Source organism: Trachurus trachurus (assembly GCF_905171665.1).
Source record: "Trachurus trachurus genome assembly, chromosome: 24".
NCBI classification, from domain to species: Eukaryota; Metazoa; Chordata; class Actinopteri; order Carangiformes; family Carangidae; genus Trachurus; species Trachurus trachurus.
In genome coordinates, this window is record NC_139910.1 from 17,789,984 (window position 1) to 17,804,265 (window position 14,282).

Here is a 14,282-nt window from a genome sequence, read left to right on the forward strand (position 1 = left end):
ATTAATATGACACTGTTGTTACTCATGTGTTTGAGCCAGTGACCTTTGGTATATATTTGATAGGCCAGCTAATTGCTTGCAACCGTGGCATCCATCTCACTTGGTCTTAGACTACAGTGCCCTCCAGTGTTCAATAATAATAAGTGCAGCAGACTCGAAACTGAGGGTCTGGAGTTGCCTTCACTTACACCATTTAAACTCTGCCTCACAAATGGACGGGTTGACTAAAATATTGCCAATTGTCATGTGTCTTTTGCTAGTTATAATTTAGCATAGAAACAAAATGCACTTGTTGCATGTCTCATTAATAATGGTCTATTTTTTTAATCAACCAACAATAAACTAATTCCAGACTTATGGTTCAGTCATCTTTGGTTTGCTTTTCTTTTTGAGTTATGTTACTGACTTGCTTTTTGAATGTTATAGGTTTTCACTGTGGTCTTTATCAGAAGACAGGGTTTGCATACATACATGACAGTATTACACTCAGCACTTTACTTATTCTTCAGTAGGGCCTATTTCTATGGTGCATATTTTATATTTACCTATTTATTCTGGTTTGTTTTTAGGTCAGTTTTGATATTTCTGAGTGAGTGCAATGTCAACAAACAAAACAGATAATTGTTGTAAAATAAATCCCTCAATAAAAACAACAACCACACCAATAGAGAGAACAAAAGGGAAACTACATGTAGCCTAATAATGAATATTGTTGTTATGACTGCTACTTTGCTATGTGGCCCTCTGCTCTCATATCACAACTCAAACCAAGAATGTTCCCATGGTCCGTGAAGGCAGCACAGGGTGCGATGCTGCCTTCACGGTGTTGTCCTCTTGTCGCATATCGATCCAGCTAGCTGATCGTTAGCTTTGTGTGGCGGCAGCAGCAGGATGGTGTCTGTTGTCGTGTGTCAGTGTTTGTCCGTTGTTTCTGGCTAAAAGGTATCTGGCATTTGGCGGCTTTAATGTTCCGTGCAGCTAATTTAAAAACCATCGGCAAAGCGGGAACCGGCTGGTAGGTGGTGGTCTTTTGAAAGCACTCAGACGTAACATTATTGTTCACGTCCACTCCACTCGTGAATCCGCCGGCTGGAGCTAGCTCGGTTAGCAGGCTAACGTTAGCTACGAAGCTAACCTGAATATCTCAGCGGCGCTTTGTTGTTTGTTTTCCGGCGACAGTGGTTAGTTACAACTACCGACACATTGACGCTGCTATTGTTAATACTTCGTGGTGGTTAATAATTAACAATTTGAGATGAAGTAGGTGGACGGGAGCTGTAAAGGGACTTAGCTAGCCACCGAGTAAAAGTTAGCTTGTAAAGCTAATAACAACCAGTCGTATCGGTGTAAATTTCATAAGGATGATGCCAACGAGACCGCAGGCTCTTTATTAGACATTTAGGATATTTATCAACGTAAGTATTTAGTATTTATGAACTCGTCGTTTATTGACTCTTCCTGTGCTGGATGCAAATACGATTAATAAAGTGTGACATGCGGATAAATATTAACCGTGCTAATGAGTTTCTCAGCTAACTTACCCACATTTAACGCTGTTGTCGTCGGCTGCCACGCTCATAGCGAGGCTGGTTAAGGTTCACAGTGTTTTACATCGAGTATCTGTTTTGACACTGATGGTCCCACACTTGAATCAACTCCTTCACCAGTGACAACATCCAAATCACGTCTGCTTACTAAGGTCCCACACTTTTTACGGCCCAATACTCCCAGTACTCTCTTATCCACCCTGGACGTCGCCCAGTACACACTTGTGGTGTTGTTGTTGCTGTTCAATCAAAACCTTGTTTCAATTAAATATGGTACAGATTTGACATAAAATGGTATTTTCTTCTTAGCTGAGGAATAATGTAAATATCAAGCAAGCCACATGATAATTATGAGTACTGTTTTTAGTGTATCTGAATACAATAATGGTCTTGAAAATGGTCCCGCATTGGTTTAATCTTGACTCGGTCTCGACCCCCTCAAAAGTCTTGGTATGCTCTGGTCTTGGTTTTGACTTGGTCTCGGTGTTAGGTGGTCTTGACCACAACACTAACTTTAATTGCTCTACATACATGTTTAAGAGTTGCCTGTCTACCCCCACTCCCCTCTGCAGGCACTTTCGCCGGACGATGGACGAGCTGGTCCATGACCTGGTGTCAGCGCTGGAGGAGAGCTCAGAGCAAGCCGCTCGTGGAGGCTTTGGCGATGGAGGGGATCACGCTCTTGCGGTGGGCTGTCTGCTGAAGAGGCAGGCTCGGAAGCGCAGGGGTAGGAAGCGGCGATCGGACAACCCGCACCCGCCATGGGAGACAGGCCACCTGAGTGAGGGGTCAGAGTCCAGTGTGGAAGAGCATAAGGTGAGATGGGGTCAGTGGACGGACCACAATGGTTTGCTACCAGTTTAAAGCCAGAGCTAACAGGCTGACTGAGGAGCCCTTGAGCAAAGTGTCTTCAATCTTAGGGGTTAGGACGGCTTGGTTTCCCTCATCAAACTCATCAAATACCCAATCCAACAACTTAAAAACGCTCTCGTGGGCAAGTTGTGACCTGCACATTCACCACACTATGAGATATAGTGTGGTGAATGTGCTATGAGATATAACAACTCCGTCTCGTAACGGAACTTGTTTTCGAGGTAAATTCATGCAAAACTGCTGATGTAAGCAGTCTCTGGAGTTGTTTGATTTTGTATTTGATGAGTTTGATGAAGGAAACCAAGAAATTCCATGAGCCTCTGTAGCGTAGCTCTGAGCAGCTCACGGCTCTGCTCTGCTCTTCTAAAAATAGCTTGCACCGACAATTAAAGGTAACGAACCTACTCCTAAAACTAAAGGGATTATGGCAATGGTCAAATTTGCCAAAATGTTGAACTATACCTTTAAGTGACAGTAAGGTGATTTGGACAATGATATATAATCGGCTTCTTCTAGATACAGTAGATATTTTGTCCCACTTTTACTCTGTTATCGCCTCAGCGTAACTGACATTCTCAATTTTTTCCCCCAGTTTCTTAATTCAGCAATGGCATCACTGTCTTGTATTTGCCGCACTGACATGTTGCAGGACTACCGTGCCAGTACTGGAGGAGTGTCTGCTGCCAACAGCCATGCCCGCGACAACAGTGACTCAGACGAACAGCTCGGCCCTAAACGCCGGACCCCCCTCACTGCTGATATGGGGAGAAGCAAGCGGCCGCTCTGGCCAGACGACCTGGGTGTGCTGGGGTCTGTAGAGGGAACTCGCAGCCTCAGGCGGCGGCGTAAGGTCAAACGTATGGCCGTGGACCCGCCTGCAGAACCAGAGCCCCCCTCTGTCACCATGCTCGGACCTCCACCGGTCCCCAAAGCTCGCGCCGGGGCAAGGCTGCATAGACTCGGCTCGAACGAGGACAGGGGCGCCATGGAGCTGTGCGGCGGCGGCTTGGCAGGGCCAGGTGGGGGGAAGAACAGGGTGAAGAAGAGGAAACTGGCAACCCACAGGCCAGGAGTGGAGGCTGCAGACGAAGGGGTGGTGGTGGAGAGCGAGGACCACATCTCCTCTCCGCTGGAGGGGTCTAAGGACAAGATGGAGCTGGAGGAGCAGAAGGGCTCGGATGAGGACATGAGTGACAGGTGGTTAGTGTTTTGACTTTGGCTTTCTTTATGTGCTGTGCTTCCAGAAATTACACCTTCCCTGTCTCTGCGTCATACGATATGTACAAGAATGTGTTTGAGCCAATAGGCCACCAGGTAAGGTTGTTTGTATGGCTAGGTACGGTTTCAAAAAAGTATCAAAAAAGATCAATATCATCATCAGGTTTACTTAGTCTTTGAATATTGAAATTCCAAGTTACTCTTTTATGTCATTGTCCTTTTACAGCTGCTTTTGTTCAGATAAAAGGTGACATTTTGGCTCCTGTTGTAAAACGGAAAATAGAAAAACATATAGACTGTATAAGATACTGGTATTGATACTAAAACTGACTGATATCTTTTCAACTGTTGTGTGAAATCTTGCTAGTTTTTCTTCTAGTGGACAGTTTTTTGCTCCCTTTTTGACTGCGGGAAATATCTTCAGTCTGTTATTTATTGTCCTTCACCTGCTTTGTCCTTCGCAGTGAAACCAGCAGCGTCAGTAACAGCAGCGACGGTGGCCTCTACACCAATGATGAGGGGAGACAAGGTACTAACTTTTTTCCTATGATACGGGTTCAACAGCAGTGTGTTGTTTATGTCCAGCATTGCTCTTGACCCAGGCGTCTCTATCCTCTCTCTCTCTTCCAGCTGACGACGAGCAGAGCGACTGGTTTTACGAAGGAGAGCCGGGCTCTGGTTCAGGGCCCGGAGGCGCATGTGGGATAGCGGGAGTGGTTCCCTGGTGGGAGAGGGAGACGGGGTCAGAGGAGCTGGATCTGGCCGACCCGGTCTTCAACAGCATCCTGACGGGATCTTTCCCGCTCATGAGCCCTGGAGCGCAGAGAGGTGCGTGGTAAAGCTACAGTATCCAAGAATGTAATGTGCTTATGGTTGATTTTATTCTATAGTCGTGTGAATTTGGGGGCAAGGCATAGATTTTACAGTGATAGTGTTGTTGCAGTCTCCTTCTTGACCAGTAGGAGGCGAACACTTCACACAGAGACAAACTAGGACTAATCAGCACTCTGCTGCTGTATAGTAGATATAGGGAGCAAAATCCTCTGTGGATGAACATTGGTTTTAACATCCAGTATTAAATGAAAACGACTTTTTTGGCCAACGTCGTAGTAGCCATGACAATTGATTGGGTCTAATTTTCCTTAACGTTATTGCACATCCTGTCTTCCCCAAATTGCATGCAATACAGTGGCAAATGTTTTGTTTAGCAGTAAGATTATTTGATCCTGTGTCTCCCATTGACATAAAACCGTCTTTCCCTCCCTGACTAATGTTCCATTGGTTTACATTTCTATGTGACCCCTCCCCGTACCGACCCAGTTTAATGGGACATGAGGGGCAGAAATGCGTCTGGCATGAACTCTCCACTAGATTTACATGTTGCAGTTGGGCTAATCCATTTCAATAACTGTATTTTTTGCTGATGAACTTGCACTACGTTTGTCAGGTTTTCAGGCCAGACTGAGCCGTCTCCATGGAAACCAGCAGGCATCCGAGGCAGGGTTGCAGGGCAGCTCAAGCCAGGGTTTCAGCGACAGACTGGGTAGACAATCCCAGGACTCCCATGAGTGAGTTCAGTCTTTTTATACTTTGCTGTTGATTCTGATTCTTTTGCTGTTTATGTTTGTTCTTGTGTTTCTGTTGTTTGTGTATATGTTTTTCTTAAGCAGCCATCTGTGTGCCAAAACCAATTAATCAATTTCTAGTCATTAAATTGGGTTTGCAGCCTGCAGGGTTAGATCAATCAAAAGCATAATTACATTAGCACCTTTAAAAACAGTAATTACACACATTTTGAATCAAGGTAAACTGGAACCCAGATCACAGTGTAGACTAAATAGACGTACTTGATAGTAGACGCACACACACACAATGAATCTGGACTACCAGGGCTCCAGACTAACATGAAGTTTTAGGAGTGCAAGCAAAAAATTTAGAGGCGCACACTGTAAATCAACTTGCAAAGCAAATATTCAGATTTCCTTTTCATTCATGATCCTCACACACATTGGTCTGACACTTATAATGACAGATTTCAGATTCTTTCAGTCGTCCCTTTCATGTTTCACCAGTGTTTAAAATAAAACAGTAATTTTACTGGTCGTATATTAAATGCTCAAGTAGATGAAAAATTTACTTGCACTGTCTCAAAATTTAAGGGCAAAATCCCCCATTTAGGGGCAGTCTGGAGCCCTGACTACAGTGGGCCAAATATTATATCGTTTTCATATTAATGGTTTCACATTTGTCCCAGTTTTTGCTTCAGTGCTGACTGATCAATCATCAATCAATGATGTTGGGTTTCTATAAAGGTCTGTAGTGAACAAAGGCCAACAGTTCAATTATGACAAGAAATGATGAAGAATAGCAGTTTGCTCTCAGTCTCCGGGTCGCTGCCTTGGAGGGAGTTTGGGACCTCACACTCACACTATTGTATCTCCAACAGGCCGTGGTTCAGCTCGGGCTCTAGGAGAGAACACGGACAGGTGAGCCATGTTTTTGGACCAAATAGGTTGAAATGCAAAGTTTAGATATGGACATATCACAAAGACCCAGAGTGTTTAAATACACAAGTGTTCTGCTGTTGCAAACATAACTTGCAGACTGCTTGAACTTTTGTTTTTCTTCTTCTTCTTTTTCTCCTCCTCCTCCACTGCCTGTTTAGTTGCACTGGGACCCGCGGACAGACAGAGGGCATCGCAGAAGCTGTTCAGTAAAAACAGCCAGCAGGTGAGAACAACCTTTTAGCTCAAAACACCTGTGATTTATGGACAGATTAATTTTCCTCGGCGCATGCTTTGGTCTTTGCTGCAGTCTAGCTGGTTTGGTGTGTTTTTTTCTTCAAATTTCTCTTGTGCTATTTGCCACAAAAATTAATACTGCCATATTTTTGTCCTGCCTGGCTGGTTTTGCAGACAGACCAGTGGGCACCTGGGCTCTCTATGTACAGGGGATGTCAAGCGGAGGCGAAAAGCAGCCCCCCTCGGTTCCACTGCCCCCTCAGGTATTGGATGCACACCTAGCTACACCTAACATACCATCTGGCATTTATTACCAACTGCCCCGTTTATTGTATTTTTGGCTCTCACTTTCCGTCTTCTTCTCCTCCCCCTCTTGGTCGAGCTCAGTATGTTCACCAGCCTGCTTTCCTCCTCGCCGTCTGTCTCACACCTACACTGATGTAAACACAAGGGGACTGGGATGAGGAAGTGAGGGTTTCACCCTACATTTTCCACCGGGGTTGATTGAGAGAAGGGTGTCCAACTGTCCGTCAACCTTCACATTGCTCCCTCTCTCTTCCTCTCTCATTGTTAAAGCCTGCTTTAGCTCCAAACTGCCTTTCCTCCTAAGCTGTGTTGGACCAGAGTCAGCTGGCTAAGTCATGTTGTCACAGCAGAGATACTGGATTAGCTCTTAGCCATTTACACTTGCGTATCTCCACCCCCTTCCCCCCAAACCACTCTTCTTACCTCTGGGCCAGTCGATGCTGTCGAAAGGAGGAGGAAGGGTGAGGCAGCAAAGCCTAATGCTGTTAGGCCAAAGTCCCATTGTATGATGTTTTATCCAGAGCTGTGCTGTGCCCCATTTTTATTTATCCTAATTTACAACCTGAAACCAGAACTGCATTCATACTGGGTTATGAGCTTGTTGTCATTGCAGGTGTGAGCTCCCTTTCTTTATTTATCTGCATCTATTGCTTGTAAAATGAAAATATGAGAAACAGGGCACACAAAAGAGAGCAGGCAGCCAGAAAAAAAAACCAGTAACTGGAACCCAAATTATTTGGTCATTATTTATTAAAACATTTGAAAAAAAAAAAATTCGGTCAAAACATGAAGCGGCACTCAGGTGGTGCGCACATGCAAATTTCATGCACTAAATTGCTGATACGGCGTTCTCCAAAGTGACACATTCAGTGATGCGTTACAAATATTGAGCTTGTCTGATACTCGCTCAGGACCAGTAGGTGCCGACCTCACAGCGGGCCGGCAGCGGGGACCTGCCAGATTCACATCCTGACAATCTGGCTCCAACCCACCTGGGAATAAACAATTGCGTGTAAATGAGAAGGAAGCTTGGCCCCGCGCTGCATACGAATAAAGACGGGATTTAAAGGGTCATGGTTCAGCTTCGGTGTCTGGACCGTCAACTTCCAGGAAGACAGAGGGAACAAAATGACCACTATCTTTTTGAGACGTGTGTAGGCGTCCTCTCATTGGATCTATTTGCTGCGCGGCTGGAAATGTGGCTAAGTCGCTCGCATGATTACATTACTTCAGTGTATCCTCTTTAGAGGGAACAATTTGAGAGAGTGATGGGGAGGAAGAGAGGAGCCCTTAGTACAACAAGTTTTCAGAGATTTACTGCTGCACCAGAGAGTATTAAGAATCACAGTAACAAAAATAAGCATTATAACTCTTAAATGGCTAAATTAGCTTTTCAAACACTACCGCCGGAGCTGAGACTGATTTGATTTATCTCCTTTTATTTTACTAATCTGTTCATCACACTCTTTGAATTAATTTAACTCTTTATCGATTATTGAAATTGTTGACAATTAATTTTCTGCTCTAAAAACGCGCTGACCGACCATGTGAGAAATCAGATGGGTTAATAATTGTTCTGTTCAGTGAAAAGCTGGTCGTCGGAGACACAATATTGACTAAAAATGGGGATGACGGTGCGCAGTCTCCTCAGGAAGACACTCAGTGAGTTGCACTTACAAATGGAAAATGAGAATCAGAGGGAGAAACACAATGCCTGGCTCCTCTCTCACCTCCGCTCGGCCGACCAGGTGCAGCGTGAAGAGGGTGCGAATGTCAGACTGTTGGGGAGAGTTTCAGAAATGGTCACACATGGGCGGAGCAGGTTTCCAACATTATCTGACACTCTGGCATGCTGATTGGACAGGGCTTCATCTGAAAACCAAACATAAACCTGCTACTGAATATTATGTAGATTTTTCATTGATAAGATGATGATTTTCTTAGTCAAGTTATTGTTTGGTTTTTAAAATGTGGGGAAAGAGGGAAACGGATCATATTCACAATCGATTTTTAGCATATTGTAATTAAAATTGACAGAGACAATGACTGTTCCTTTTCTCCAACCTCTCTTTTCAGGAGTGGTTGGCGAGAATGCTGTCCCCATCCCGGACTCGAACATGGGGAACCGTATGTTGCAGAGCATGGGCTGGAGCCCGGGGATGGGCCTGGGTCCAGAGGGAAGGGGCATCACTGAGCCCATCCGGGCCACGCAGAGACCCAAAGGCACCGGTCTAGGTTTCAACTGAACCCCCCCCTCCCCCAGTTTCTGGATCGTGGACCTGAAGCAGACTGGGACAAGACTCTCCAAGAGCTAACAAGGGGTGACGGAGATGAAATGATGCTCAGGATGTCGAACGATGGAAAAAAAGGTCCAGAATAATCCAGGAATGTGAGATGTCAGAAGAAGGGAAGGAGCGAGGCCTGTAGCAACAGAGCCCGAGCTGAAAGAGAGAAACTTTCCCATATTGGGGAAACTGCAAGAAGCCTGGGGTATCCACACGGAAACGAAGAGTGAAGGACTGCAGCCGAGCTGGAGAAAAGGACTTCTTGTAAACATGTCCTCTCAAGAAACTCCATGTTGGAGGAAATAGATGACACTGACGCCTCATTGTTAGTGTGTTAAACTGGCATGCTGCCTCAGCCCTGTTACCTCAGATGCCAGAGTTGCACGCCTCAGACTTGGGGTATTGTTGATTATATACCGAGAGCAGCTCCCTAAAGTGCGGCAGCCATGACGGTGTGGTTTATTTTCAGTTAGTGATATTGGTTAGTGAATTAATGATAAATGGTTTTGTCCAATATTGCGCAAGCATTTTGGAATCAAAGGCTGTTTGAGTAGGCCATACCTCAAGATTTATTTTAGGTTCCTTTTATTGTAATGAAGTTAAGGGTACACTGCATGGATGTGTGTTGGGATATCTAGCTGTTTTTTTTCCCCCATCCATTTTATTGATCATATGAAGATGTCATGTCATCGGAATGTTTTTATTTACTCAAAAAAAGGAAAGAAAATTAAGAATCAAAATCAAAAATGTTCCCTTCATGTAGCAGCAGTGCCCTTTTTACCCAATTTGTTTAGGTATTATATCCTGACACGTTTCTTTTTCTGCACACTGCAGCATTAGCCAACCACGACCATGCACATTGACTTTACACAGTATATGACAAATGACTGTAGGACTGCCAGGGTAAACACTTCAGTGTTTCCATGCAGGATTGCTAATTCTAGTGAAGTAAAATGAATAGACCTCCATATGAAGATGAAAACACTTGATGTGCAGGACCTAACTACAGTTTCACTACTCTATCCTTTTTACTTAGTTGGGGACCCATTGCTTGTCACCTTGTTGATATTATGACTCTTTTCTTTGACTATTACTACTATAGATTGGTCAGAATAGAGATTTTAAGTGAATCCAAGTGCAGTCAAGAGGAAAAAGTATGAATTAGGATGTGGGCAGGAAGTTGTACTGTAACGAGTCAGGTCAAGTTTAAGAGAAATATGACGAGAGCTGTTATAAAATGTTATAAAACTGAGATGTGGCTGTTGCTGTCCTTCAAAGCCAATCGTACCATTTTGGATCATGGTCAATGGCTCATTTGGTGTTTTATTTTACCAAAAGCCTGGCAGATTTCTACTAGCTGTAGTCGGGGAGGGGGTCTCCCATCACGTTTTCAAAATCACACTTTTGCCCCCTTGAACGGTACAGACCGTGTTTGATCAAGTTAATAGTAAGTTGCTTACCCATGTCCTTTGACTGATCTGATTAAAGATGCTGATACTCTCACCTGAGCTGCCTCCAGTGTCACTCTGTGCTCACGTCAATGCACCTTTTTTGCAGCAGACATGATGGCTTGTCACAGCAGGACAGCAGTAGGGATGGTAAAGTGCCAGCAGCACAGCAACACAGCAGCAGCAACTGTAAGTGGAAACGTGAATGTAATAAATGCATCCTTGCTTGTGTAAAAAAACATCTGCCATAAAGTTGTCGGTGGATTCATTTGCCCTACGTGTTGCCTCTCAGGTTGCATACAGGTCGTCCTACCTTAGAGGAGGTCAAATATTATGCTCAATGTGGCCTGTGATGAAGACTGCAGGATCAGTTTTGAAGAATCAGCATCAGGTCTGTAATAAGAAAAACAAGACATTTCACTTCCTTCTGAGTATTTTGTCTTCTAATGGAGAGCTTGTTTTGTTGGTCCCCATCAGTATCTGAGAATTAATTCCATAAAGTTACCATAGACATAAAGCTGAATAATAATACTGACAGTTTTATATGATGGAGAAACAACACAATATGTTATTGGCCAATATGTATCTTACTGATTTAAAGGATACTTCAAATAAACCATGCAAACTGTTTATTAGGCTACACGTTTTTACAGTTTTCTTGTCTTTTAGTTGCAGTTAAATAAAAACAGCAACTAGGATTTTTTTTTCTCACAAATGGTTATTTTTCAGTCGGTTGTTTTTTATTCTCTGAAACAAAACAAACCTATTGAAATTCATTTTACATCCAGTGAGAATGAAGCCAGCCTCCAATCATCATTATTGATTTAACACAAACCAGGAAAAGTTTCTAGTGTCAGTGTCCCTGAAATACAGACACACAAACACACACACACACACACAGATCTCCTCCGCTTTAAGCCATCACTGCTCATAAGAACATGCCCTCTAAACATTTCCAACTCCGTCAACACATGCATCACATTCACATGCTGACTCAACATTGCTGAAATATGATGCTCTCTCCCTCTGGCCCCCCCCCCGCCCCCCCCATCCTTTGCAAGGCTGCAATAGAAACCCCGGCTCTGTATCTATAGGAATACAGGAGCGCTGTGTGTCCTCTACTCACCACCTCCCTCTGCATATAAGGGAACGCTGGCTGTGTCCTCCACACACCCCACTCCCACTCCCCCTTCCCCTTCCCAGTCCCCTTCCCCTGCCCTCCTCCTCACCACCCCCACCCCCACCCCTTCTCTTAGACACACTTTTCTGTCTGACACACTCTCTCAGGACTCCCCTGCGAGCAAGCGAGGCAGGTAGGTAGGTAAACTCAGCACTGGATCAGAGTGAGACGCTGAGGAGGGGAGAAAGCGTGAGAGGGGAGGAGAGGAGGAGGAGGAGGAGGAGGAGGAGGAGGAGGTGGAGGGATGGGATGGGGGGGGGTTGCAATGTGTGTGTTTATGTATTTATGTGTGTTGGGAGCGAGTGTGCGCGAGTGAGTGCGTGCGTGCGTGTGCGTGTGTGTGTGTGTGCGCTTGCTGCTGCATCGCTGAGCTACAGAGACCGGAGGCAAGGAGAGCTGGAGCGTTTGTCCTTGAGACTGACTGACTGACTGCAGCTGTAGAGCGGAGGACCAGCCAGCCAGTGGATGAAACTGACAGTGAGTACTGAGCAAAAGCTATAAGACGAGCAAACGACAAGAAGTAGACGCAGCAGGGTTTCTTTTAATTGCAGCAAACGGACTAATGTGGGTTTTTTTTTTTTTTTTTTGGGTTCCATCCTGCTTAGAAACAGTCCAGTGTGGTGTTTGAACGGAAACAGAGGTGTGTGTACAGTGTGTATATATATATATATATATATATATGTGTATACGTGTGTGCGTGTGTGTGTGTCTGACCAGGTGAAGGTCTCCTCTGCTCCCAGGTGAACTCATCTCTCAGGCTTTTTTTTATTGGCTCCCATCGATACTTGCTTTCAAGTCTATAGCGAGGACTTTGTTGGCAGTTCAGCAAATGTTCAGCAGCTCAGTTTGTCTGCAGCAGCGTCCACTGTTTCTAAGTGTGTGTGTGTGTGTGTGTGTATGTGTATGTGTGTGGTATAAGGAAAGATGTCAGTAAACACAACATTACTGTACATCTCCACAGCCCTGTCCCCCCCCTCCCCCCCCGCTCTCCTCGCTCCTCTTCTCTTTCCTTATCACAGCTTCTGTTGACAGATCGATAGTTATGCATCTATAATTGGAAGTCATCATTTATGGCGACCCTCCAAAGCGAGTCATTATCATGTGTAATCTTGCAGAAAATTACATTTTGACCGGTGTACCTCGGCGTGGCCAAGAACCAGTGGACTGTGCTGAGTGGGCTAACTGGCCGAGGGTGAGGTTACTGTGAGAGGCCCCCCCCCCCCCACCCCCTCTTAGAGAAGGGGTGGGGTTGAGGGAAGCCATGAGGCATTTTGTGAGGGAGGGAGGGATGGAGGGAGGGGGGGGGGGGGTCCTTTTTTTTGGTCAAATCTAGCCTTAAAGCCTGGAAATCCTCAGCAGCAGCCCCAGAGGGCATCAGTGTGATCAGATGAGGACGGATGGACGGACGGGGGGGTGGGAGGGGGATCATCATCACAGATAATTTCCTTGGAAGACAAAAAAAAAAAAAAAAGATGAGAAACTGAGAGAAAAGATGGCGACATTGTGTGAAAGATTGGTAAAGAAGAAGGGATGGGGGGTGAAGGAATCAGAGAAACAGAGATGAGTGTAGGTATTAGCTCTCCGTGGTGCGAGATGGTGTCGTGAGATGAGACTGGCTCACCTGTGGAGCTGCTGACAGAACGTGTTAGGCCACGTTAGAGGGGTGCCTAGATGGACAGGTGGATAGAAAGACAGCCAGAAGGTGAATACACAAAGCTGTGGTCGACTTTTTTTTTTTTTTTAAACCAACATGACAGGATAGCTCTTTTAGTCTGTGTGTGTGTCTGCGTTGATTTGTTTATTGTAGACATGCTGACAGTGAGCCAGAGGGCTAAATTTACCACCTGTGGAGATAAAAGGGATATGATGAGATAGAGCGTGTGCTGTTTGTGTGTGTGTGTGTGTGTGTGTGTGTGTGTGTGTGTGTGTGTGTGTGTGGAGGTATGTGAAAGTGTGTATAATAGTTCCTGACATCAGCAGTAGGTGTGTGTGTGTGTGTGTGTGTGTGTGTGTGTGTGTGTGTGTGTGTGTGTGTGTGTGTGTGTGTGTGTGTGTGTGTGTGTGTGTGTGTGTGTGTGTGTGTGTGTGTGTGTGTGTGTGTGTGTGTGTGTGTGTGTGTGTGTGTGTGTGTGTGTGTGTGTGTGTGTGTGTGTGTGTGTGTGTGTGTGTGTGGTGCTGACTCCCAGGATTCAGTGTGTGTTTGGCCTGCACTCACTGCTCCTCACCTGAGATGCATCGGGGAGCCAGGTGTGAGATGATGTGTGTGTTTGCATCTGCGCATATATAAAAAGTCGAGGTGGGAGGTGGTGGTGTGTGTGTGTGTGTGGGGGGGGGGGGGGGGGGGGGGGGGGGGGTTAACTTACAACGCTTTTCCTCGTGGTTGGTCTAGATGTAGGTATTCTCTACGTAGGGGCTTGGCTCCTACTAAGTGATAGAAGATATCTCTGTGGTTTCAAAATATGTTTTCTTTGGTAGGAAAAATGAAAAAAGTTATTTCTGCAGTCTTCTTCTTTTTCTTTTTTTTTTTTTTTTTTTTACATTTAAAGGGACTACGAGGAGTTTCTGAAAGTGAAGTGTTTTCACACTACATTTCCCATGAGCCTCTGTGCGCACAGTGAAATTCTTGGACCAGTGTAAGACTGATGAAAGAAAAAGCATTTGCCAAGAATGTTTTTATTAATTAA

At 45.0% G+C, this 14,282-nt stretch overlaps 2 protein-coding genes across 5 annotated transcripts in view; both read left to right on the forward strand.

The window, feature by feature from the left end:
• Positions 1-817: 817 nt before the first annotated feature.
• Positions 818-11,592, forward strand: gpatch2 (G patch domain containing 2). Of its 4 annotated transcripts, none has more exons than XM_084000755.1 (12): positions 818-1,015; positions 2,120-2,363; positions 3,013-3,620; positions 4,103-4,167; positions 4,269-4,466; positions 5,086-5,206; positions 6,085-6,124; positions 6,304-6,368; positions 6,554-6,642; positions 8,762-10,607; positions 10,711-10,809; positions 11,480-11,592. In XM_084000755.1, exons 1-10 carry the CDS (start codon positions 966-968, stop codon positions 8,929-8,931), a joined length of 1,650 nt encoding a protein of 549 aa, XP_083856881.1. In that variant the 5' UTR covers positions 818-965; the 3' UTR covers positions 8,932-10,607; positions 10,711-10,809; positions 11,480-11,592. The 4 variants fall into 4 exon arrangements, with proteins under 4 accessions (XP_083856881.1, XP_083856882.1, XP_083856883.1 ...); XM_084000756.1 differs by having other exon boundaries at positions 3,013-3,617; XM_084000757.1 differs by having other exon boundaries at positions 3,070-3,620.
• A 285-nt stretch (positions 11,593-11,877) lies between these two features.
• Positions 11,878-14,282, forward strand: part of LOC311007874 (estrogen-related receptor gamma-like) — a 28,031-nt gene continuing 25,626 nt past the window's right edge. Inside the window, exon 1 of the mRNA XM_084001260.1 lies at positions 11,878-12,075. The gene's annotated coding sequence lies outside the window, so the exon portion shown is untranslated. The remainder of the gene's footprint in view (positions 12,076-14,282) is intronic.